This window comes from Charadrius vociferus, unplaced genomic scaffold (assembly GCF_000708025.1).
Source record: "Charadrius vociferus isolate BGI_N301 unplaced genomic scaffold, ASM70802v2 scaffold684, whole genome shotgun sequence".
Taxonomy (NCBI): domain Eukaryota; kingdom Metazoa; phylum Chordata; class Aves; order Charadriiformes; family Charadriidae; genus Charadrius; species Charadrius vociferus.
Window position 1 is genome coordinate 107,922 of NW_009648144.1, and position 27,223 is coordinate 135,144.

The 27,223-nt window shown below is 39.4% G+C and overlaps 1 protein-coding gene across 1 annotated transcript in view; it reads right to left on the reverse strand.

The window, feature by feature from the left end:
* Positions 1-3,593: 3,593 nt before the first annotated feature.
* The window catches only part of PTPN13 (protein tyrosine phosphatase, non-receptor type 13 (APO-1/CD95 (Fas)-associated phosphatase)), a 104,613-nt gene continuing 80,983 nt past the window's right edge, over positions 3,594-27,223 (reverse strand). Inside the window, exons 27-47 of the mRNA XM_009883939.1 lie at positions 26,153-26,315; positions 24,935-25,149; positions 24,747-24,845; positions 22,303-22,664; positions 21,933-22,107; positions 20,464-20,622; positions 18,506-18,677; positions 18,200-18,410; positions 17,185-17,255; positions 15,522-15,583; positions 14,689-14,845; positions 14,185-14,361; positions 12,801-12,883; positions 10,777-10,832; positions 9,555-9,658; positions 8,253-8,401; positions 7,578-7,668; positions 6,521-6,858; positions 5,759-5,974; positions 4,567-4,629; positions 3,594-3,674 (exon numbers count right to left, since the gene is read on the reverse strand). Coding sequence (XP_009882241.1) covers positions 3,594-3,674; positions 4,567-4,629; positions 5,759-5,974; positions 6,521-6,858; positions 7,578-7,668; positions 8,253-8,401; positions 9,555-9,658; positions 10,777-10,832; positions 12,801-12,883; positions 14,185-14,361; positions 14,689-14,845; positions 15,522-15,583; positions 17,185-17,255; positions 18,200-18,410; positions 18,506-18,677; positions 20,464-20,622; positions 21,933-22,107; positions 22,303-22,664; positions 24,747-24,845; positions 24,935-25,149; positions 26,153-26,315 — 3,204 coding nt within the window. The remainder of the gene's footprint in view (positions 3,675-4,566; positions 4,630-5,758; positions 5,975-6,520; positions 6,859-7,577; positions 7,669-8,252; positions 8,402-9,554; positions 9,659-10,776; positions 10,833-12,800; positions 12,884-14,184; positions 14,362-14,688; positions 14,846-15,521; positions 15,584-17,184; positions 17,256-18,199; positions 18,411-18,505; positions 18,678-20,463; positions 20,623-21,932; positions 22,108-22,302; positions 22,665-24,746; positions 24,846-24,934; positions 25,150-26,152; positions 26,316-27,223) is intronic.

Consider the following 27,223-nt stretch of genomic DNA (forward strand, 5'->3'; position numbering starts at 1 on the left):
CTTATTTTCCCCAGTTAGCTAGTTTTAGAAGGACGTAAGTTGTAAAGGAAGAGGCTGCTTATAAGCATTCAAGAAGCAACAGTAATGAGCCCTCAAGATAGTCTCCAATGAGCAACTGGAATTCCTCCTTTGTAGGTCGCTGTCCTTCTCTTATATAGGCAAAGACCAGCAACAAAAACAAAGGTATCATAAACTACTAATGGCACAAGGCTGCTTATGTAGCAAAGCGTATATGCTTCTGTCAGCTAATTCTGGTTGGAAGGAAAAAAGGATCCTTTCTCTCTTGGGTTAACACACAAGGACAGTTCCTTAATTAGAACCATAATGGGTTATATATCAGTTTTTTCCCTAGTCAGTAAACATCCTGCTGAAGTTTCCTCACAAAAATTTACCGTTGTTTTTTTTTTTTTTTTTTTTTTTTTTTTTTTTTTTTTAAAAAAAAGGGGGGGGGAGGGAAGAAGAGATATTTCCCCCCTGCAAAGTATATAGTCAGCATACTAAGAAAGCACACAGTATTTTTATCATTCAAGGAACTAGCTTCTCAGTAATTTCTCTTCTCATTTCTTTGAAGAGGACAAAGATTTTAGGTAGCCTTATCCTGTGGAGAAAAGCGTGAGTATTGGTGCATATTTCCAACAAGGTTCCCTGCAGAAATCAAGCTTGAGCGATCACACTGTGTAAGCACGTCCAATTTCTTGTAGTAAGTTTTGAGCTGTGGGGTCTATTTCAAGCAAACTGACCAGGTCAGGTGTCACAGATGGCAAGTTCCACCTGCTTAGCAGAAAACAAGACACCCTCTCAGTGTCCTCAACAAGTATTAGACTAGGGAGTACTCCATCTTCATTAGATATCCAATTCCTCAAGGTTGAGAGAAAAACTCGAAGAAATTCAGACCACTTCTCAGAAGAAGCCAATGCCACTTTTCATCATACATGCATGACTTAGGAACACCTGAATGCTTCCCGTTGGGGCCAACCCGTTTTATCATAAAGTCAGGGTAATCAGGAATTTGGCCAAGAAAACTTCAGTGTAGGAGCTCTGTATTATTCCTGCATGACCTTGTTTTCAGCCACATACTGATGGTAGTGGGAGGATGATTTCAGATGGAAAGAGCTGGATCAAACAGATTGAAGGCAGATGTTAAAAGGGCCACATTTATCCTTTCTTTTGTTCAAAGATGCTTTGCTCCACAAGACCCCCAGTTTATTTAAAAGAGTGAAAATAGTTAATGAGTGAGTAGGGAATGCTGGGTTTTCCAGCTGGACTTCTGGGGTTGGGCTCCAATACAATACCTTAACATTAGCAGGGTGAATAGACAGGTCTATTTATTCACTAATCATGTGCTCACCTTCCAAGGGTCATCATCTGAGAAATCAAAAAGATTGCCTGAGGGGGTGGTGGTGGGTGGTTCCTTTCCCTGAGGATGGGGATGTTAGGTCAAGCTAATTATCCTCTGCTTTTCTATGCGCCCATCGTTAAAAGGAAATTGAGTATGACATACTGTACCACAGATCTCCATATCTGTGAGGACAAGCAGCAAATCCTGGAATCTTGTACTGATTTGTTTCCCATAAGCTGTAATCTGATGCAAATCATTTACGCCATAGCAAAGTGGGCTTCATGTACCATACTATACAAAAATCAGTTCCTGTCTGGCATGTACCTGAAAACATCTAAAGGAAGAATTCAATTACCTTAACCACACTGTCTAGTTACCATAACCATTTTTTTTGTTTTAAAAAACAGACATACCCAAATCCTCTGAACTCACTATGTTAAAACAGTAACAGCAGTGTATCAACTCTTATTTTACTTATTTGTGTTTACTTATTTTGTCTGTTGACAACTGTTGTCCTGAAAATCTTCTGTCTTCACTTTAAAGCTCCTTCATATAGGTGTACTGTCAACAGTGCTAGTCAATTTGCCTCTGCTTCTCTCTACACAGATTAATTTTCCTTCCTCAATCTACACTGCTCTGAAAAAGGCACAATTTTTCAACTACGCTGGTATGCTGGAGGGAATCAAAATCACAGTATTACTGTGACAAGTGAAAAAGGCTCTTCCTTTTTTAAATCATGCTATTGCTAGCTAGAATACCATTAAACAAGCAAGACAGTGACAGTTTCAGTTTTGGGACACCAGAACGCTGTGGGCTACTATTTTGAAGAGTGAAAACCTTGGATAATCACAGGCCTCTGAACTTATTTCCACCATTGCAATGCAGAACACGGTCAAATTAGTACTCTTACACCTTTCCTGACAGCACAAGTCACAAGCTTCAGTTCTGGAAAGGACTGCTGTGACAGGAATACTGCTTGAACCCTCAAATGGTCCCCTGTGCTGGCTGATGGCAGTTATTCATTATCCAAGGTTCCCATACAACATAAAATGAAGATTTCCTTTCAGAACAGTTTTGACTGTACAGTGATACTGTTTACAGTATCACTAAACCACTGAGTTACTTAGAACACAATATCCTACCTCTCACCTCAAACCTGGTTCCTTTAAGCAGAGTAGATCACGTTGTTGTCAGATCACTGCCATAGCTTCCAAGTGCAAACATACCCAAAATAACGAGATATAGGTCTTAATGCCCAGGTATGCTGAAAAACAAGGAGGAAAGGAAGATACCCTCTTCCTTTCACCATAGTGTGGAAACTTTTCAGAACCCACAGATCTGCAGGTTTTTTCAAATGGACACTGAAAATTTAAAATGTGCACAGCCCTTTTTTTGGGAATTTTTTAATAAGTGCAGCAACCACAATGAAGGATGCCATGTAAGGCCAAGAAAAATCAGTCACAAGGACACAAAAATACCCAGACCCACTGATCAGTGTACTTTAGGTGTATTTTTTATTTACAGAGTGGAGATGCCTAATCAGTTATAAGGTTAGACACCCAATAATTCAGCTTTTTTTTTTGTAAAAGTATATAAATATATACATAAGACTATGAAGTAAACATTAACTGTGATAATTACAGTAAACATTCACTACTATCCTTATGCTAACAGGCATCTCTTAAAGCTTAAATGCTAATTTCAAGATACCCTCTATAAAATAGCTGTAACTGTACTAAAAGGGCAAAAATTCTGTGCCATAAACAAGCTTTTAAAAGAGAGTACTAAAATGTCTTTGTAATAAAGTTTTCAGGATAAAAATAGTGCTTCATCCCTCCCACTCCCCCATCCCATAAGAAACAAATACCCCAAAACAGTTGCAGAACTGCAGGAAGTATTATAAAATTACTTTTTTCTTTACTTTTTTTTTTTAAATTAAATTTTTTTTATTTCAGTATTTTATCACATATTAAGGAAGCTGCAAAAAATGCAGCTTTATTAAATATTATTTACTGTTATACAAAAATCTCACATATGTGTCCACGGGGCTGAAGACGTTAGTGGTATTGTATGAGCTATCTGTTTTGCTTATAACTACATAACTTATTTGGAATGATGGAGAGACTTTATAGAAAAGACATTTGACAGCAACTGAAGAAAGGGACTGGAAAAATATTGGCAGGACAAAGAAAACATGTGAGAGCCTTTAGACCTCCTTGCTTCCTGCTTTTAAAAGCACTTCTGCTTCAGTATTTTATTTGCCTCTCTGCTGTTCTTCATGTTGGAGATGATTCAGGACATAAAGGACAACTTGATAGCAGAAAATGTACTGATCCTGCAAGGGAAAGGAAGTCACAGAACATGTGAGAAATGCTTGCACCACCTAAGCAATTCATTCTCACCTGCACTTCACAGGTGCACAGCACTTTATTTCAATACTATTTCTACAGTTAAATAAAAAAGCACAAAACAAAAAACCCACAGTGGAGAAATATGCAACCTCAACTTAAAACAAATAGAGACACTTCATTGCCACTAACGATATATTTTTATATGGGACATTTATCCTCCTTTCACACCAAAACCACCTCAAGCACAGTAAGTACTTTATGTAAGTAGAAATGAAGACAGCAAGTGAATTTCAAGGTCTTGCATCAATGCCAACTAATATAGAACTCAAATGACAGTGCAACTTCTTACGTTAGTCTCAGTGATACACGTGTGGGCTAATATATCTTTTGGGGTGTGAGGCGGGACTGAGATTTGTGGTTTGATTTTAGCTTTTTCTGGGCGTTTTTGTGGTGTGGTTTTTTTCCCCTCTTTTGTTCCAGCCTGTGATTCGACAATTTCTTAACATTCAAAGTGCAGATTTTAACAAGCCCTTGTGATGTCCATCTAGATTATTAGATCATCGTTATGTGATGTCCATCTAGATCTAGATTATTCCTAAACCATTCATTTAACCTCTGGTTGAATAACTCCCCAGAGGATATTTCAAGACATCAGTGATTCATAGCAGCTACAGTTAGGCCTTCTCTTCAGTTTATAATGCAATCTTTAGCGAAAAAAGCTCCGCTGATTTCCTCTATAACACATGCTTTTGAAGGAAAAACTCCCAACTTTTTTTTTTTTTAAACCACAGATCAAAACAGCACAGCATGTTAAAAATTGCATGCATTTATAACTGTTCAATACGATTATAAAAGTTAAGTTAAAGCCAGACTCACCTCTGTCTGAACCATTCCATGTCTCTGCAGACGCATTGTACGCACCAGGTCCGCGATGTCAAACTACCAAAACAAACAGCAAGTTAAACATTCAAACAAGACATACATGAATATAAAGGAGACAACCCCAGGATCAATCCAAGGAATCCAACTAGGTACATCAAACATTTTGTAGTGAAACAAATAACAATTCACTATAGCCTATGCATGCCTGGTAGATAACCAGAATGTGCTGTCTCTGGGCAATATGGATGTGGCCCTCCTACATCAGACACCCTCCTCCTCTTGTTTTTTCTCTGTGCTCAGGCTCTCTTGCTTACTCTTACTGGGAGCTGAGCGTGCAGAAAATAGAGCCCCTTGGTCCACCCTAACAAAACACTTTTTATTTCCCCAGGTCTATAAAGTTCTAGACATTTAGTGGGTGCTTAGAAACCCCGCTGAGCTAAGCATGACATAGGTCATCTTCTCTACAAATTCAAAAAGATTTGCTACATTAGGCCACTGAAGAACATAAACATAAGGAAGCTAGCACCCTCCTGTGGATCACTCTAGAAAATATATCCTTAGTTGTGCTGGAAGAGTTAATTAACATACCCTCATCTCCAGCTGAGATGTTTGTACACTGAGTTTTTGATTCAGTTACCTAAACAGACACTGTGGTTGACTTCTAACTGCCCTCCAACAGTTCATGAATCTCTGACTGACCACGAGCTACAACTCTCAGCCCCAATGCCATTTAACACGATAGTTCCACTGAGTACATCCAGCCAGGTAAGGCAGGCATTTTAACTTTTCCTTCAATTGCCTGAGTCATCATGGCAACACACTGTTGCTCCTGAGCTATATGCCAGAAGTTTGTCACAGTAGGAGATATCCTTGCAACATACCCTAGAACATCTCAGGCGGCACCTAGCAATGTTGGATTGCTGAGGTGTCAAACAGGACACTTAACAAGATTCCCTGGGCTAATCCAAGAACCAGCTGATGTTAGAGCTCTTCCCCTCCAGGATCATCAACAAAGAAACATTTCACAGGTACTGCTGTTTTACACCCTGATTTATGTTACATTAAGACATGGCCAGCATGCTGCTCTCAAAAGCACGGCATATTCTTTAAACTATCGAATAGATCCAATGGAACACATTTCCTGCAAGTCAAAGGCACAGCTTAGCCCATCCTCTTGGGTACTCACATCAAGGTCTCTGCTGATTAGCCCTAGAACAACGTCTATACAAATAAGTGTCCCCGATCGTCCAATGCCTGCGCTGCAGTGAGTTATGATAGGTCCTGATTTGTGGACATGCCGCATGTAGGAGATAAAAGTAAGCAGGTCATCTGGTTGAGAAGGGGTGTCATGGTCAGGCCAGGCGATGAAGTTCAGATGGGAGATGTGCCGGACTTCACCCGTCTGAGGTTTAAAAACAACAATAACACCGAAATGTAACACATGGGGAGAATAAAAGGACAAAAGGTAAGTTCCCAAAGGAAATAGTCTCAGAAGGGACTTCCTAAATTAAGGTGTTCTGTAATTCAATAAAAGAGAAACAATGAGCTAAACTGAAAATAACTAGCAAGTAATCGAATAGTATAAGGTTTACTGTGCAGACTAAGCTGATCACATAGAGGAATGAACCAGCCATATTGAATTATTAGTGAATTATATAACCCTATATATGTTTATGTGGTCAAAGGCACCAAGAGAGCCAAAATTTAGAGTCTCATTAGCATAATGAAATCATCTCCTGGCCCAGTTGCCTTCTCCTATAAAGGTCAGAGTAGCACAAGCTGCAACAAGGAAGAATGGCCCAGTAACAATCACCGGGCAAAGAGGAGAAGCCCCAGGTTACCTCTTGATGTAGACATAGCGATTGAAAGCAGGCAAGCCAGAAGTATGAGGATAAAAATGCCAATACTCAGACAAAAATTCTGAGCATACAGAATTAGCTTCACATACCTGGATCTCTTCTAGCTCCAGCACTCTAATGATAAAGCCCTTCAGCTGCTGGAGTCTTACAAGAGCAAGCCGTAGTCTATCACTTATCATGGTGGTTTTATTGAGTACATCTGGCCAGTAACGCTGGCATTTTATCTTCTCTCCTTCAACCTCCTGAGTCATCATGGCAATCACAGTACAGTTTTGCTCCCAAACCATTTGCCAGAAATCTGCTACTGTAGTAGGGAGAGGTCCTTGACATGCAATATAAACGAACTCTTCATTCCCCACTGGCATGCGAATGAAGCTGGCATTGATGTATCCACCTTCAATCCCAAGAGGTACTCTAGTGGTATCATCTGCAATCCCCACACAACAAAAATACCTCAATGTTATGTGTGCACAATTAGACCTTCGCACAATAGAGAAGCTGAGCCTTACACACTCACACAATACTTAGTACAGATGCTTCCAGATCTTATTTAAAAAAAAATAAATCACTACAATACTTGCTTTAGGATACTAATCAGTACTTCACTTTGAATAAAGACGACAGCTAGGGGAGAAATCTAAATTGGCAGACAGGCAGGATATGCAATTTGAACTGCAGCACCTCTGAAACTGACATTGTGTATTTCTCACTCAGAACTAACCTTTCTCAGTTCTCACTTCTCCTCCACACATCTCTGACTGAACAAACAGAATTTTGTTGCAGGAAATTTACTGACAGTAGCGTACATGTCTGTTTTTCCCAGTTTTACATGGGTAAAACTGAAAAAAATCTTGTCTGTCTCTGTATGTATATTTCATTTAAGATACAGGATCTGCTGAAACAACTGAAGAATATGTGAAGATCCATCCCTACCTACCACAGTAGTCTATTGTTCACTGATCTTAAATTGTTTTACAAATGCTTGCTTTAGATGTGTAGAAAGTGAGCGGCAGATTTATTTTTTTCCCTACTCAATAGCCGAACTGGGATTGGGAATCAAACCATCCCACTTCTGATCCAATTCATCTGACCATACAGGTGGTGACAAAATATCAACAGCGAACTTTCAGATTAATTAGGACTTACAAGGAAGTATGTTTTTATATCTGTTCTTTTTCCTATTCTCCTTTGCTTGTCCAATCAAACACTGATCCAAAGGTTTTAACTCCTGAAGGTTCTGTAAAGAAGCAATTACATATGCATTAGAAAGCACTGAATGGTCAACAACTGTTAAGACCAGTTATGTAACCAAGTCTTTAACAGACAGAATAATTAAAAAAAAATCCTAATGCAGATATGCAAAATAATTCAGTCACAGGAAGGAATCTAATTTCACGTCGCTAAGAAAATGAAACAAAATTTTAAAAAAACCTATTATCCAGCAAATATTTTATATCATTCTCCCAAAAAAGAGATCATGTAACACGGTTGACTTAAGACTTAGGAAAGGCTGTTTTCACATTCTGCAGCTAGATTTCACAGCCTTTATTTACCTTGTCTATACCTGTCATATTCACTTGGTAATTTATCAGAAGTAAGAATGATGTAAACACTCTTAAATTGAATTCCTGGTTCAAACTAATCTTACATCTCAACAGCTAGTGGGGGAAGGAAGAGAAGTCTTTGGTAAAATAAATCCTTTCATCTCTTAAATTAAGTTAAAGAGCTGTGGTATTTAAGGCAGTGATGAACCAGCCCCATTCTATTTCTAACTGTTTCATAATAGAAAAAAAGGACTTTAAGAGACAAATAGTTACTCACTTCAATCTCTTTAGAAGGGACTCCCTGTTCCAGCAATCCACGCAACATCCTGATCACTGACTTCAATTTGGCTCCTGAGTACTTCCCTCCAGGGAGCACATTCACAGTAGGGAGTGCAGAGATCTCTTCATTTGTCACTAAAGGGAAATCTAGCATAAGGATAAGACTGATATAAATAAATAAATACCTAAATCTAGGATAACATAAACTGTAGTGTAATGTTGGATTTTCTTGTTGCTGTTCCCCACTGTACTACCTGTTTTCTCTAGAATGCTTCCATACACCAGAGAGAATACACAGATGTCCTCTCAGTTTGACAGGCAAAACCAAACTAACAAAACCAGTATGATGCAAAATCAGCTTTGATGAATCCAGGAACCAAAGGGAGTATTTTCCCAAACTTCCAATAAATACACTGAAACAAACTTCAAATACATTTTACATTTACATTACATATGTAAGTTCTGCACACAATAACCTACAAAATCGATGAATGCACACAGGGATGAATTCAGGATTCTCCATTTAAACATCACAGCCTGTTACTTCGTTTTTAGCACTTATACTCAATGTGTTTTTCAAGTGGTAATTGTAAGATGTGTTAAACACACATTCCAATAAAGCTTGATTTCTATCAGACCTTCAGTGTTTCTCTGAAGCACAACAAAATTAACAAACCAAGAGTCTCTCTGGTACTGCAATTAAAAGTGTCCTAAATCTACTGACTCAGTCTAAAGGTTTACACAGATTATCCTTTTTTTCTTTTAATGAATGCAGACAAAAAGCTGCTGCATATGAATTTCAGGAACTGACATTTCTAATGCTATCTAAAAAGTAAAGACCAGATTCTGCCAAACGCATCAAATTGAGTAATGTTCTGCTCTGCCATGTTGAGCAGCAGTGGAAGAATGTGAGTCAAGATAAAGAAAAAATACTGCCTAATTTGAGCATGGAGTAGCCGTATGTGAAGCACATAATATATCGATCTGATCACGATCAAACATCTATATTGTTACAGCTTTTGTCAGACAGATACTATGGAAAAAAGCATCTCAGCTGGTTTCAACTCTGCTACAACTACAGGTGCAATGTTGCCAATATCGTTCCTATTAACTCTCACACACTTATTACACAAAGCTGTATATAGATCCTTTCCAGTCGGTTGCTGAGCTCTTAGATTTCCCATTATACCTGTCATTACAGCCTCAAAACATACCCAGGACATTTTAAAATTAACTTCTGACATTTTGACTATTTAATGTGATCCTCAGTTTTCCACTGATTATTTGCTGAAGTTCTTGCCTTTATTTACATGTTCCTGGCTGACTGATTCAATTGGCAGTTCGTCACTTCCCCACGTGATTTCATCTTCATCTGCTTGGCTCAAGGGAGGTTGTGGAGGAGATCTATAAGAGGACAAGGTATGGAAGTAAGAAAGAACACCTAGAAATAACCAACACATTTACAATCTAATAAAAAAAAAATTGCCAGAAAATAATTTATAGCTACAACTATTTCTGGACTGGATCCACACCAATAATCTCAAAAAAACATCTATCTTTTTTTTTTTTTTTCCCCCTCTTTTTTTAAATCCCCAGCAGGGATTTGAAAAAGGTAACAGTGGAAAAAGAGCCAGGAAGACATGAATCTAGTAATAACTATCACCGCAATTGCTTTTCAAAGGCTAAGCAGTCAAAGAACATCCAATAGCAGATTTGTACCATTCACATAATTCACTACCTATACACTAGAGTATCTATATTCAATTGCAAGTTTTCTAGCTTTGCTGAAGATGGTGATAAATGTATGAAGTATTTTAGGTCTTAATGTCGCTGGTTGTGCTAAGTCTCAACCCAAAACTTCCCAGAAACTTTAGCAAAACATAAAAAGAAGTATATACACTTTAACTGAAGCTTCACTTAGACTAAGGACTGAATTGATTTCACAAAAAAAATGTTCTTGGGAATTTCCAAAATTCAAAATGGCTAAAAAGGACAGCTACTAGCTTCGCTAGGCATATCATTAGTTTTCCATGTAAAAGAAAAAAAGCCCCAAGCACCCAAACAGGAACAGATGGATCAGTGGAACTATACGGTTTAGTTTCTGTGCTCTAAAAGCGGAAGAAGCAACATTAATGAAGCTTGTAAAGATTCAAACTGAAGACAGCATTGTTTGAATGTTTTCTTGACATGCAAGTACCAAATCGTTAGTGTAATGCAAATCAAGTTATTTGGAGCCATTTGAGCCCAGTCCAGTTACTTGTTATAACCACATATCAAAGGAATAAATAAAACTAGGGCATAGTAAACCACATAAAGCTGACTAGTATTCAGGCAAATTATAACCCTTCAAATAACAAGAATAGACAGAGAGCAATTCAACAAGACATTGCACAGATATTTTATTTGGTTTGGTGTTTTTTTTTTTGTTTGTTTGTTTTTTTCCTCTCATTATAACATATCCCTCTTCAGAGTTTCAGACTTTACAGATTTGCTTATAAGGAACACTAGAAAAGAAGTCTTACCTTTCTGGCATAGCTTTTACTTCGCAATAGTCTTCACAACCATTTACATGTGTTGGCTAGTGGAAGAAAAATTTCAAAACACATTAAAGGACATAGTTATAGCACTCATCCACTGTAAATTTTAAACAATTAGCAATTACATGGACTATTTCTGAAGGGTGCTAAGTTCAAAGCAGCACATAATGAAAGACTTTCCTCTTTTAGACATCTCATTAACCCAAAATAACAGAGGACGAGAACACTGAGAACTTGGAAAGAGGCCCCACTGTAACAAGGCCAAAAAGCTATCTTAAAATCATTCCTGACTCACACCAGCAGTAAACACACCAAAATATTCTCCAGTTGACTTTTTGTGTTTCTAATATGTAAAACCCCTTTATGAGGTAAATTTGATAGTGAAAACTTCTGCTTCCTGTCAAGCCACCATTCCTATATAGAACAGGGCTTTACCACTAAATGACAGATACTCCTACATACACCTTCCTCAATAAGATGATGAAGACTCAGCAGAGAGGGTGGCATTTTGATCCTCCTTTCAAGAAAAATTGTGCAAAACCATTTATACTTATTAGGCCAGCTTGCAAATGTCCACAGCCATACTTAATAGCATTTTACTTGTGTATCTCCCAGACCACACTGACACAGAATCAGATTCCCGATTTTACGCTCAGCTCTACTAACTGGGCAGAAAGCTGCAACAGCCAGGATGTGCTGGATAGACAAAGTTCTGCTGATTTGAAATACGAAACAAAACCCGGACATCTAGTGATTGATCTAAAACAGGACCTGCAACAATGTAGGGTAAACCACATATAGAAGTTATTCAAGTTAATGCATACATCCTTGCAAAAAGTAGGAGGAAAAGAAATACCAAATTTACATTTTGGACAGTTAAGTCTACACAGCATTCACGGTGACTGTTTCCCTTCTTGAGCAAGAATCAAGGAAATATTTTAGATTAAATGCCTGAAATAACATTTACAAGGTAGTTGCAATTGCCCTTTTTGAGAAAAGCTGTTGGGCTTTACATGAAAAACTGCGTAAAACAACTCTATGCTTTGTTCTCTTATGTAGTTAATTTACAATAGAATAATCATATACTATTTAAAAAAATAAGTGTTTGTACATGTCCTGGTTTGAGGTAAAACAGAACCAATTTGGGTCAGTAACTTCGCTTCTTAGCTGGGCCTCTCTAACTACTGAAATTAACAGCATATTGTGCAGACAACGTTCAGTCTCTCAGAGTGGTAAGACCTATGTTTATAGTTGATGCCCAGGCACGGTATGCAGAGAGGCTCTTGTTTATATTTATTGCTATAACACCCAAGGTCAACCACCTTTTTTTATTTGCGCCATTGGAGGGTTGGAAGCGGAAAAGCATAGTGGGGTCCCACCTGCAGGGAGAAGCGGACAGGACAGGTGACCCCAAACTGATCAACGAGGGTATTCCATCCCATCTGCCTCATGCTCAGTATAAAGGCTGAGGGATCGAAAGGTCAGCTCTCTCTTCCTGCAACAGCCAACGTCTGAGGAGGACTCTGTTCGTCTGCCTGTGATCCCGATCCTGAATGCAGATCTGGAATCCAGTTCCCGTCCATCACCGAGTCCAGCCTGGGACTGCCCCAGTGCCAGCCGGTGTTGTGATTGTCATCTCGGGAGCTTGATACGGTTTTGTATATATTTCATGATTTCTTTTTTATTTTATTATTAATATTTCATTAAAGTAATTTAGTTCCTTCTAAAATCGTAAGTCTCTTTTTCCTCCTCTGCCCCTCTCTCTGAAGAGGGGTAGAGGAGAGCATCTGTCGGTCCCATCTGGGGTCCCCCAGGTCCCCAGTAGCCGATTTGGCCTAAACCACGACAGTACACCATTCACAGCTACTACCAACAAATATATTTTCATTTAAAAGACATGTAATGTTCTTTCTGCAAGTTCTATGCCAATAAGGAAAATGATAAATTGGGAGAGTGTCTGAGAAAGCAAAATCAGCGGACAAATGTCTGCCAGCTTCTTGTCATCCCACCTCTGAAAAATCTTCAGGTAAAGATGATCCATCACAGTCTGTGTCTTCAGACTTATCTTCTGTCAGCTTTCCATTCATCTCTACTGGAACAGGAAAATCAGGAGATACAGCATAAACACACCCAAAGATGCCCATGAGTCACCTTCTCAGATGTGAATCCTGTTACACCTGCCTGGCACTAAACAGGGAACACAGGTGCCAGAATAACCAAGAAACATCTTTTAAGTCCCTTTGCTACCCTTACTGTATAGGATAATCAGACTTTAGGCTTCTTTCTTTTTTGACTGGAATAGCTGCCATTACACATGAGGTTGTTTGCATAGCTAGCAGAATACCTATGCCACAGCATAATGAATGGACAGGCTAGCGCTAGTAAGTTATCAGATTCCCATGTCAATGTTGTTTCTGCAATTCAGTCATATTATGACCAGCAGTAGGTCTAAACCAGGATTATACTTCTTGTAATTACAAGACCTAGTTAAGGTGTGCCGGATAAAATCTGACCTGTATCTGTCTGCTACAGTAGTTCCCTGCTGCCGTATCTTATGGATTCTATTCATCCTCAGTTGCAAAGGCCAGATCCTAGCTACAAGAAACTGGAAGTAGTGGAGCTTCAATGATATTCCTCAGCTGAGGTCCTGGCACAGCCAGAACCTCAGAGTTCCCTGATTTCTAATGTAATGACCAATGACAATAACCCAATGAACTTGAACAGCAGCAAAACAGCTGAAATAATTTTAATTTTGGAAGGTACATCGTGAGTTCTAGAAGGAACCTTTACAGGAGTAGCAAGCATCTTGCTTGAACTTTTGGAGCATACATACATAATGTGACACCACAAAGGAACTATAAATCCTACTCCACACTAAATTTCAGTTAATAACAATTGGAGCTGAGGAGATGGAACAAAGGAAAAGAAAAGGTGTACAGACAGAAACAGGTACTGAAAAAAAGTTTTTCTGAAACAGACAAAGCAGGTTGGCAAACTGTTTGGTTTTGAGAAATCTCAATACATTTCCAAGTTGTGCAATATGCAATCAATGAAGTGTTGGAACGCTTCAGCATTTCAATGTGACTATAGCTACAGAACCAGCTACCTAAACAACATAAATCCCACTCAAAAGACAATTCCAGAATGGGATTCATTTTTCCAGATTTCTTAAAGCAAAATCCAGATTTATCAAACCAGAACTTGACTTATTAAATTGCATCTGAAGTTCACCAGAATCAGCAAACATTCGTCTGTGTTCTACTTGGGAAACTCTCAGTTCACACATCAATTCAATGTCAACTCTCCCTCTTGCCAAATCAATTGCTTGCTTGGCACCTTGTTTCAAGAAGTGTTTTGCTGTTAGTGATATGCTCTTTTAATGGCTGATGTTACCTGGCAGGTGATCTTCTGATGTGGCCTTCTTGACATGTAGAAGACTCTGAGCTTCAGAAGTTGCATTATTACGATTTAAAAGATTCTGGGCTTCCTCATCTACAACATCCAACAGATACTGGACAACTTCATTGTGATCATCCTCATCGTAATACTCATCATCTGAAACTTGAGTTTCTAAAGAGAAATAGTATAAAATGTCAAGTTTTTCCAATATAGGATGTTTTGGGGGAAAAAAATTAAAGGGCAGACACCATAGCATTATTTCTAGCTGTTATCATGGCTTTTCTTCATTTCTCTCTAACACAGAATCCAATTTTGATAAATCTACTTCCAACATCAACTAATTCCTCTGAAGCAGAGCACACAATTTGGAGATGATCTTCTAAAACTGACTGTGAGCCTAACAGTGACTTATTTCAATCTATTCAACAATGCATTGATTCTCTTGTACTTGTTCACGAAAGACTGCATAATGCGGTCCCCCATCTCACCTTCTCTTACCTGATTTGTCACTATGTTTAGAAGAATCCAACATATGATTGGTAAAGCCAAGGGAAGGTGCATCTCCAGATCCTGAGAGACTCATTAGTCCTTCTGTGTGATGGTTATTGTTTTCTGTACTTGCCTGACAAGGTCCTAGGATGCCATTGCCATTTATCTAAGAAAGCAAAGAACAGTACAAATTAACTCTTAGAGAGTCTGGCAGTTTGTTGAAGCAGCAAGCAACTTAAAAAAGTTCATTGCTCTACTTAGCAACAAATAAAAAACCCTATTCATATCATATTCTCTTCCAAGATAGCTGCATGATGGGTGTATCAGAAGTTTCACATGAGAAGAGCAAATAAGAAAAATTTAAAGAGACTAAGAAAAAACCACATGGTGATGAAGAAGCAACTACTACGAGAGAACACATAGTAGTATTTAACATTATTATAACCTCGATAAAATATAAGCAAGCTTCAATACTTTTGGTCCCACAACACACCATTTCTCAGAAAAAACAAAGAGGGGAAAAAAGAAAACCATCTAGTAAATATAACATGCAAGTATCTCCAGAAACTGTGAACAGAACTGAGTTTTTTGGACCACAGCCTTGCATCCTTCTCATAAGACCATTTGTCTTTAGATAAAGCAATTCCAAAAAAGAGAAGATCAGTTCAAAAAAACTTGCATATTTATGATGACTGCTTATTCACATTGACTGACAATAGTGGGTTTGCCTACTTTCATTAACAGATTGTTTAATTTTTATTATTTTTTTTTTTTAAAAAAAGCATGTAAAGTGGATCCTTTTCTACGGTTAATGATAATAGGCACAATAGAGGAATATTTACCATGGGCCCATAAGCATCAGTTTTCTTTTCTGTTTTGTCACAGGGATCACCACAGGAACAGCCTAAACAAAAACAGGAAAAAATCCAATAATGTTGCAGCAACTTTTTCAGATATTAAATCGTATTCCATCAATTATTGTTATAAAATGAGTAACATTTCTGCCTGCCTGGTTACTGGGCATTGCCAAACTTACGTCTGATGGACTACTTTATAATGGGTTTTTGAATGTTACATTCAATGGGATCACAAAGCATGAATGCTAACACAAGTAACGAACTCTAAGCAAAGAGAAATGTTGCTAAATAGCTTACAGTGAAAATATGCACCTTTGGGAAACAGGGTATGATTCCCTTTCCCTTGAAATGCACAAAATACAACCCCGCAATCACCCGCCACTAACTTTTTTTAAACATCATCTGACATCTGGGTCCTTGTTCAAAGTTACCTTTCCCTTCTTGGTAAAGAAAAGTGATACTATGATATCAGAGACCACTGCCTATCCTAGACATCCCATTACTAAATGAGACAAAGCAGAGCCAGTAGCTGCTATATACCTAGCTACTAGTGAAGTTCTGGATTTTCATATACAGTATGCTTTTTACAAATGAAGAAACTTGTAGATGAAATAACTGAAGGCTAAGAATAACCCTATATCTTGCTGTGAACCTATGGATGACAAGTCATCTACAGGAAGAGAGTTTTAAGTGAGATCTTCCAAGATTTGGTTACGGAGCTTGTTCCTAATGACTATCTTGACTAAGCGTTTTGAAAAAAAACAAACCCATGTAGCATACTTGGAAGATATGCGAGCAATGTGAACTGCAGCAGTTGTAGTAACTTCATAAGGTAGGTCAATACTCAAAGTTATCTAGATACATGAAAGGAAGCATGAAAAACACAACTATGATGAATCAAGACAAATGCAAACTGCCACTTTTCAAAGAAAAAGCAAATGCTTAAGATGCTAACCACATAAGCAGTTGCCCTGCACAGAAGCAAACGCAGGTGGTAAAGGATCCTGAGTCTAAGTGAGAGGGCAAGGAACTATTTAGCAAAAGGAAGTTAATCTCACTTGGGATGTATTAACAGGAATGCTGTCTACACAACCCTGGAAATAATTCTTCCTGTCTGCTTGGCACTGGTAAGCCTCTCCCAATGCCATGTGTGTGACCAGAAGAACCACACAAAAGAGGAAAACAGCAAGATGTAAATAAACCGTAGCAGAGCAATAAAATCAATTTGGGCTTCTTCGCTCTACGAAAACAGACCAATGGGAGACCTGAAGCCCTTTCAAATGTAACAAATTTTTATGCTTGATCAGAGGAAACAACAACCACAACATTATTATTATTATTATTATTATTATTAATAACAGTTATGATGGTGATAATCAATTGATTTATATTATTTTTACCCCTTGAAAGAGTTAGGCTTGATATTAGAATTTCTAAACCACAAATGGAATCATAAAGAGACTATAGTTGAATCTTTTTTCGTGGAGCTTTTAAAAGAAAGATCAAACAAACACCTGCTGGAGCTGATCTCAGTAAGTGGAGTTCTAGTGCCACTGGACAAGGGTGGTATCTTAAGGCCCATATCAGTTCCTTCATTTTTTACAAACACGTTCATTTCACTTACTATAAGTAAACAAGCAAATCTTACCATTAGCTTTCCTTGGCCGTGGATTTGAGCTATCGGGGCTTTTGGATTTCGGAAGCACTGCATGACCATCTCTGTGAAAAGAAATGTTTACAGAAATTTTTACTACAAAAATAAATAAATCATGATAATAATCAATGAGATATGATAATAATCAATCAGATACTGATGTAAGTACGTACTACCAGTAAAACTGCTAATTGTGCCTTCTATTACAACAGTTTTGGAATACTCAAAATAGTCAATGAGAGAGATTAAGCACTGGTAGTTAGGTTAGTTCCTACTTCAGGGAGCACCAAAGAGTTCATTAGAGTTGGACCTTCCTTCTAAATTCTGATAAAAAAAGATTCAACCTTGCAGACTCAGGACTTTGCAACTTCTTCCTCTTCTGGTATAAAACAAAGTGGAAAGGAGAAAGGGATAGAGGAAGCAAAGAACGGCAGGGATGGCTGGAAGACTTAAAAAATGAAGTGTTTCAGTCCCAGGTAAATATTAAAACAGAGTAATCTGGAGAATTTCTTAGACTGCTGTATTGCCATAAAAGAAACAGCAGTGATCAGTGAAAATACAGTGGCACACTAGGATCTGTGCCATAGGGTTTTGACATTCACCAGTGTGCTGAGACATCCATGTGACAGTAGAATTATTTAAGCATGAAAGAACATTTTATCTCCTTTTTATGATTATAGAACCCAGCAGTTTTAAGAAAAAGAAGCAATTGTATTTACATAACCTGTGTCATATTTTGAAAAAGGTATTTTGAACACTTGCACTTCATAGCTGAACACAGCCTTGTCTTCCCAAGAAACGCAAAGCACAGCAAGTACTAAGTACCCTTCTGAAGAACAAAACCTGTATATGTACAGACCCTTTTTGTGGTATCAGTCCTCAATAACATGCCACCTAGGACCACTCTGGTGAATTAGTTGTCATACCAGGAACATGTTTTACCCATATACTCATACAATCCTGCAAGAAAAACAAAAAGTACATGGAAGCATCTGCTACTAAAACATACCTGGTCACTTTGAGCACCACTTTCGGAAGGTATGTTTCCAGCATTCTTTTGGCTTCTCTCAGAGTCATTCCTTGTGTGCTTACTCCATTAATGTAATGGATAATATCTAGTGCACGGAGACTCTCCTCTCTGGCAGCAACCGATTTGGGGAGAATGTCACTAATATATACAACTTGGTAAATGCTGTCATGACCTCCTGATAGCAACAAACCTTTGCAGGAAAAAAAAAAAAATATCAAGTTTGTTCTTTGTAACTGAAGGGAAAAATTTTGCTTTAGAGCAAAAAGTAGTGTACTTCTGTGTTACCTAGCTCGTCCTTATGGCACGTTAGTGTAATATCAGGCAGTAAGTGAGGCAACACTGGCATCTTAGGTAACTCCAAAACACGCCCTAGTACTAGTTTGACAGTCTTTGGGGCAGCACGGAGAAAGTTTACTGCATCGGTATGACTCATGTTAGTGACATCAATGTCATTAACCTGTGAAAATAAAAGCAACAGAGATCTCCTTGTTAAGTTCCAAGTAAAAGAGTTAGCATTACTGCAAAAACATTTATTACTGTTCCTATTGTTGACATTTGACATTAAAGGACAAAACAATAGATGCTATGTTGACAACAGTTGCAGTTCATCATATTTACCCAAGGAGACAGAACACGTAAATGTAACTCAACTTTTGCAAGTGAAGAAACGAGTTTACAGTCCAAACATCAAAATATTAAACAATCTGAAGAGGTACATTATTTTACTGTTCCTATTAAAAAAAATTAGAATGCTATAACTGCATAGGCCAACACCTGAAAGTCATACTCACAGCCTAAACCAATTTGACTTGTATTTGCCTAACTGTATTAAGGTTTAATAGTATTCAGCAGTGTTTTAGCATCCTGATCTAGCAATGACTCACACGTGCTCTGTAAAGCACTTTGTCACTATTGCTCACAGTCCCTACAAGCCTAAATGCAAGTTTTCCATTGATCAGAAACTAATACTATAAGGGACAGGATGCCATTCAGAGGGACCTGGACAAGCTCGAGAAGTGGGCCCATGTGAACCTCATGAGGTTCAACAAAACCAAGGGCAAGGTCCTCCACTTGGGTTGGGGCAACACCCAGTATCAATACAGGCTGGGGAAAAAGGGATTGAGAGCAGCCCCGAGGAGGAGGACTTGAGGGTAGATGGTGGATGAAAAGCTGGAGATGAGCTGGCAATGTGCACTTGCAGCCCAGAAGGCCAACCATATCTTGGGCTGCACCAAAAGAAGCGTGGCCAGCAGGTTGAGGGAGGTATTTCTCCCCCTCTAATCCACTCTCGTGAGACCCCACCTGGAGTACCGAGTCCAGCTCTGGAGCCCTCAACATAAGAAGGACGTGGACCTGTTGGAATGGGTCCAGAGGAGGGCCATGAAAATGATCAGAGGGCTGGAGCACCTCCCCTATGAGGACAGACAGAGAGCTGGGATTGCTTAGCCTAGAGAAGAGAAGGCTCTGGCAAGACCTTATTATGGCCTTTCAGTACTTAAAGGGGGCTTATAAGAAAAATGGGGGACAGACCTTTTAGTAGGGCCTGTAGTGATAGGACAAGCGGTAATGGTTTAAAACTAAAAGAGGGAAGATTTAGACTAGATATAAGGATGAAATTTGTTATGCTGAGGGTGGTGAAACACTGGAACAGGTTGCCCAAAGAGGTTGTAGATGCCCCATCCCTGGAAACATTCAAGGTCAGGGGGGGCAGGGCTCTGAGCAACCTGATCCAGTTGAAGATGCCCCTGTTCACTGCAGGATGGCTGGACTAGATGACCTTTAAAAGTCTCTTCCAACCCTAACTATTCTATGATTCTATGATGAACACCTGTACTACGCGATATGAACTTGGTAAACTCTTCTACAGCAAAACTCTTAAAATTTATTTCCAACAATATGCTAGCCATAGACGTATTTGACCAATAACTCCTCCAAGTATCCAAACAACCATCTTATTTAATCAATGAATGCTTTTCCTCTTTAAACCATTTTTTGCCATCATGAATACTTGTTGCACACATACTTAGCTGTGGGACATACCATAACTCCCTTCAGCAATCTTCTCACATATTTTTATACCTGTATTTCTTTTGTCTAAGTGCTATCAAATTATGCCTCTCGAAGGTGCACGTCTTTGTTCCTTGATCACATTTACTTTGGCCCACAGAGTTCGCTTTTTTATTTTTGACCCAAAGTTGTCTTTTGCATACAATCCTGGTATCTGAAAACATTAATTCTCTCACTTTTATCAGTCGGTCTCCAGGTCGTAGTCTCCCATCACTTTTGGCAGGATCCTGAACAATGTCATGAATGTAGCAGCCAACATTATCATTACCTTTGGTCACTGTAAAACCCAGACTACCCTTTTCTGACTTTGTCATAGTGACTCGGAGCTCTACTTCCTAGGGGAAGAAAATGGTACTTTACAACACAGGCAAACAGAAGCAATTTGAATGCTTTACTTAATTTAAGACAGACACAGATGACTGATTTACCTATTGGTTTAAGTGGAACACAAGCATGGACAGTACCATGACATGTCTTGGCAGGCTCAGCTTAGCTGCTTCAAGTAAGCACCGCTAATGAATTCAGATGAACTACTGTTTTGCATGGAGCTAACCTTGGGCTAAAGGCCTATGATCTAAACAAAACTGTGAAGGCACATGCCAAAACGGACACCTTATTTTACCCTCAACTAGCTGCCACATATAAAAAAGGCTCTGTGTTTTTCAAATAAGACAACACATCAGGAATTATTCAACTGAAAAAAGGAGGTGAACGTATCTTCCTACAATGAGATACAATACCATAGCTGATCTTAGAACAGAACACATGGACATGTTTTGCCTATTTTAATTTGCATGAATTTTGATTTGAAAGATACAGATCTGCCTCATTGGCATAGAAATTCACAGAGCACCAGGAAGGTTTGAGAAAAACTTCTGAAGAAGGGACTAAGAAAAGGACAGTTTGTTTCTTCTCAAAATTGAGTATGGGTTACAATAGCTTTGTAACCTGAAAGACCCTCACAATTAAGACATACTAAAGCTCGGTTTTGATTTTTTTCACTCTTGGAATAGATTATGTAAGGATATGGAAGCAGAAGTCCCCCACAACACGTTTCTGGGGCAGCAAGAAACTATGTCAGAAGAGTTTCAAAAATATGCTGCATTTTGCAGCAGAGCAGAAAGTCTTTGGGATTCACAGATATAAATGCCGCAAAGAACAGGGCCTTCTGATGTCCCTACTGCCCTGATTTACCCTCTGATCTCTGAACAACTACACAGAAAACTAACAGGGCAGAAGCAAGATATCTGCCATTTAAGCTTCCTCTGAGTAGGTAAATATTTAATGCTAAGTTTTCCAGGCTGAAATGACAATGAAATAGACATATACACATCTACCTATGTACATATGGATGCCTCCACATTCACAGAGGGAAATATATCAAGTCCTCAAGAGTCGAGACAAACATGCCTGCAGACATTTGTATGAGTGGCTGCCGTTCACTGGTTACAAATGACACAGGTACATGTGCCATTTATAGGGCCTATGCCCAGGTTAGTGCCAGTATAAGTTACAACTATCCCATTTGTAAATTAATATGCCTAACTTCTCTGCAGTCACTCCCAATGACATGGCTAAAACAACTTCCAGTTGGCCACAGCAGTAGGTACATTTATGCTACTGAACGACAGAAACAGTAAATTACGGGCTCGTATTCTTCAGCATTTTTTTCCAACTGGTTGAGTAATGAATCCATTCCTTCCAGGTGCGGAGTCAGCTCAGAAGCAGGAGTGGCAAAACAGTCATTTATTAAAACCGATGTGGTAACATCAGGAACAGTTCTACAGGTTGGGATCACTGGCAAATCCAATGGCAGATTACTACAGATAAATAAGCAAAAAACAAGGATCAGCTTGTACAACGTGGCTGTAACCCATAAGTGAATATATGGACCAATATTGACTTCATGCAGATCTAAAAAGCAAAACAAAAAAGGTATTTCTACAAATAGGTCCAATAAACTATTTTTGTAAACACATTCTGCAATATTACAAGGTTCATTATAAACAGCATACCTGTCCTCCAGCTCTGACTTGCTAGGAGCCTCTTGATCAGAGTATAAGATGGTACGAACAGCCTCCTCCTGACCACTGTGTGCCTCATACTGACTATGTGCTTGTGTCATAGTTTCACCTGAAGTTTGGTATAGCACAGAACTCCAGCCAAGGCCCACCTGTGCTGGTGAGTCTATCACCTCCTCATCACCACTCCTGCTGCTGTCACTGTAGCTGTCTCTTCTAGAGGGAGATTTTAGCCTTTTCTTGCTCAGATCAGTAGTTTCATTTTCATCTGAGCTGTCACTTTGTTCTCCATTTGATGGACCAGAAACTTCTCTGCTGACATCTGGAAATACTTGTTGGGGTGAATGGATGGGAGTCTACAGAAAGCAAGGACATTTAATTCATCAAACTTTGGTTTTGATGGCAAAGGAAAGTTGCAAAGACTGCATAAAATTGCCAAAAGCAATTAGTTAGTGGCTCCTTCCATTTAGGTGTTGCCTCAACTGTGTAAACATATAGCAGTTTCACCACGTTCAACACAACTTGGCCAAGACAAAGTGTGCAAAAACTTTGAAACATATACTGCTAAAGAACTGCAAATTCATCTAAGGAAAATGAATATACTCCTGGCTTTAGCCTCAGAGAGCCTACTGACAGATGCCTTTAAGCTATGCCCAGCAGTTATCCAGGCAATTACCATGAAATCCCTTCCAACCAGAATACACTGCTGACACTTACAGCGCAACTGAAATCAAACTCGTCTCACACAGGAGGGAAACAGGGAAGCTTTCAAGCAAAAAGCTACATAACAGCCTACAAAAAACTATGACAGTTTACATCAAATGGAGACTGTTCACCAAGGTAGTTAACACCCATGAGAATGAATAACAGTTTTGCCAATAATCACATACTCCCAAGAATGATGTCAGCTAGCAGGCACACAAAGTTTAAAAGTTTCACTTTATGCTTTTATGGCCAAACTCTTGTGTTCATGAACACACTGATCAGTGATAATGTTATAAACAGAAATTGTCATTTGGTTATTGGTTTTCCCTCTTCTTTCAATATATGTGCTGTTTTATTAAAGTTATTCCATACTACAAATAGGTCCATTACAGGAACTAGTTATTTGTACTATTAGTTTGTTCAGCTGCTTATCTCTTACTCTAATTAACTTCACTTAAATTTGTATTTGTACGTTTAAGTCTCTGTCATCAGACCTGATTCATAGAATGGTTTAGGTTTGAAGGGACCTTGACTTCTTTGAGGGTGGTAAGGCACTAGAACAGGTTGCCCAGAGAAGTTGTGGAAGCTCCATCCCTGGAGGTGTTTAGGGCCAGGCTGGATGGGGCTTTGAGCAACCTGGTCTAGTGGGAGGTGTCCCTGTCTATGGCAGGGGGGTTGGAACTAGATGATCTTTAAGGTCCCTTCCAACCTAAACCATTCTACGGGTCTATGAGCAACCTGTTCCAGTGCCTTACCACCCTCAGAGTGAAAATTTTCTTCCTAATATCTAATCTACCCTCTTCCAGTTTAAAGCCATTTCCCCTCGTCCTATCAGTACATGCCCTAGTAAAAAGTCCTTCCCCAGCTCTCCTGTAGCCCCCTTTAGGTACTGGAAGGCCCCAATAAGATCTCCCTGGAGCCTTCTCTTCTCCAGGCTGAATAGCCCCAACTCTCTCAGCCTGTCCTCATAGGAGAGGTGCTCCAGCCCTCTGATCATCTTTGTGGCCCTCCTCTAGACCCACTCCAACAGGTCCATGTGTTTCCTACATTGGGGGCTCCAGAGCTGGATGCAGTGGTTATTATTGTTTGAAAATGGTATTAAAATAACTTAGATTGAAGACTTCTCTCCATTAGTTTAACACCTTCCTGTATTATGGAAATACTTTTCAGGCAAATTCCCCTCTACATTCTCTTTTGCTGAAACACATTTAATTTCCGCTTCTTCCCAGTATCCTAAAATGGCCTTCTGTTCTTTCGATTTACTTACTGGAGCACTTTGAAAATATTCTTTGGGACACCTCTAATTTCTACTAAGTAAATATGGCAATCTTTTCCCTGATTTCACATGCATCAAAACCAGCCAAATTGGGGTTTTGCAAAATACTCTTCACACACATTACAGAAATATCCAACTTCTATTTGAGATCAACTTCAAACCATTGGGCTGCAAAGAAACACCTGCCACAGAAACAGTGTATTAAGCTAATTTGCAATGTCTTAAGGCATAAAACAGGGGAAAAAAACCAATTATTAAAGCCCTGCATGCTTTTCACATTTCCACAAAATGCTTATTACACTCCTGAGGGATTTATTGTAAGAATCATGTTTCTGTGAGCCCCCTCACCATCTTTCCATCTGTATCTTGCATTTAACTAACCCACCCACCCGACTGAATAAATGAACCTTCAAATAGCAATTAAAAAAAAAAAAAATAATCATGCCATACAACTTACCAACAAAGAGGGATCGATGTCTGGTAGTATACCAGATGGTGGTCGACAAAGGAGAAGAGAGACTTCTGGAGATGTTCCCCTCAGAGCAGAGATGACTTCCTATGGCCACAGAGGGATTCATTATTAGATGGCGATGCTCAAGACTTGCAGGACTACCGCAGCATGGGTTTCACTACTAAGATACAAACCTGCTGAGATAAACCTTTTAGCGATGCCCCGTTCACTTTCAGAATAACGTCCCCAATTTCTATCTGCCCACTTTCTGCAGCAGGCTGTCCAGGGAAGAGCTTTTTGACCCTCACAATAGTTGAGCCCAGCTGCTCTGGGGTAAGGTTATCTTCACGGCAGAAACTGAACCCAAGGCCTGAGGTATTCTTCAACAGCTTCACCTCAAACGTGTTCTCTGCAAAAGAAACAGTAACTTTTTATTTCCTACAGCATGCTGGCCATGAAAAAATTGGCTAGTGCTCTTACTGCAGACATGACAATGCACGCTCTCCCCCTCACAGGGTTATTCCACTTTACTGAACACAAGTGTTAACTTCGAGGGATCTTTTAGGTAAAGAGGACAAAAACCTGATCATGACTTCTCAGTCTGCTGGCTTGCCCCGACAACATCCACACTATCACAGAATCACAGAATGGTTAGGGTTGGAAGGGACCTCTGGAGATCATCTAGTCCAACCCCCAATATATATAGAATATATACAGAAAGCCAGGGTGTCTCCAAAGTACTGCTCCCCAGGAAGTCCATTAAGGAGCCTGCTAAAGCAGAGTGACACAACCTTTCTGGCCACTGATCAGGCATTAGTGAGAGCAGCAACTGGAGTTCCTGGCAGACAGGATAAATCCCATGCAGGAAGACCAAAGGTATCTGCAGTGGTTTCCCCATCTGCGTAGGCTTTCCTCCACTTTCAGAGGTCTCCAGCAAGAGAAGCTGAAATATGCCAACCTCTAGTGAGCTACACAGATCTCCCTTCTCTCTTCATCCAGCTCTTGATGTCTTCTCTCACCTAGACAGGAACAGCAGGACCTACAGAAGTTCTCGTTTATATACGAGTATTTTAACCTTGCCATGGCACTCCCTAGTAGCACCAGAAATAGTAGCACCCCTTTTACCCCAACCTTTCTACAGCCCTGGCCTGCAAGGCTGGTGAAATTGGAAAACACCAAGGAACAGTGAGAGAGCAAACAGTTAATAGTAACTAAACAAAGATGTGAAAGGAATTCTTAAAAACAAATGCAACACAAAAAGGAAGAGACTGCATTATGTGCAGGGGCTTGGTATAGATTCCTAACAGATTTTTCTCCCGTCTGTCTTTCTATTCTGCAGAAGATTTGAAGAAAAATATTATAAAAACTAAAAGATGCTTTGAAAGTTCAGACAGTTTCCTATGTGACCTGACCTGCAGTGACAAAGCTGTAATCTTTGGCATTTGTAGTTTTTGTCGCTGGTTTCTCCTGTGGCTCACATTGCCCCACCTGATTTGGAGGCGTGCATTGTGGTGTTACTGGAGCATGAACCTTGGCCACTGAAAGCTGACCTTTTTCCAACAGCAGATGCACCACCTGAAGAGACGAAACATTCTCCAGTTAACTGGCAATAGTCATGGAGATAGCACAGTCTAGAGTACATGTTTCTTTCTAATTTGTCAGGGTCATAAGTTTTACAGCAGCAAACTTTATAGACACCTCCCTCCCCATACATCCTCTATTTGTTCCTTATTTTAAGGGCTGTAAGTGACAACCTCCAAAATACACTAATGGGTTTGCAAGATACTTTCCAACACAAAGAAAGAAAGTTTTTTCTTCCAATAAGGCTGTGTGAGGGTTAAGAAGTGTCAAAGACGCTGTCATTTTCACATGGGTATAGGGAATAGAGTTAAAAGTATTTTATAAAGTGAGCACAAATAGTAGTCCTTATGTCCTGGTTCCAGCTGGGACAGAGTTAATTTTCTTCCTAGTGTCTTCCTGCTGTGTTCTGGACTTAACCTTAGAATAATGTTGATAACACATTGTTTTAGTTAGTGCTAAGTAATGCTTACTTTAAGTCAAGGACTTTTTCAGCTTCCCATAGCAGCTGAGACAGAGCACAGACAGGGCAAGCTGGCCAAAGGAATATTCCATATCATTGATATCATGCTCAGTATATAAATGGGGGTTGGCTGGGGGGCAGGAATCCACGATCAATGCTTGGGACAGGCACTTCTCCCTCTTACCCTTATCCTACTGAGTGAACAGTGAGTGAACAGCTGCGTGGTCCTAGTTGCTGGCTGGGATTAAACCACGACACCATAGCAACTCTGAATGTGTACATTCACTGGCTATTTTCAGGTGTGCATGCACTTCCGCATATGAAGCGGCCACCATAAATAGAATTATTAAACAAGGAGACATCACTGACAGAATCAAGTGCTACCCAAAAAGGCCAAGACTCAAGTAAAGCTACTGACACAGCATGCAAACACAGTTGCATA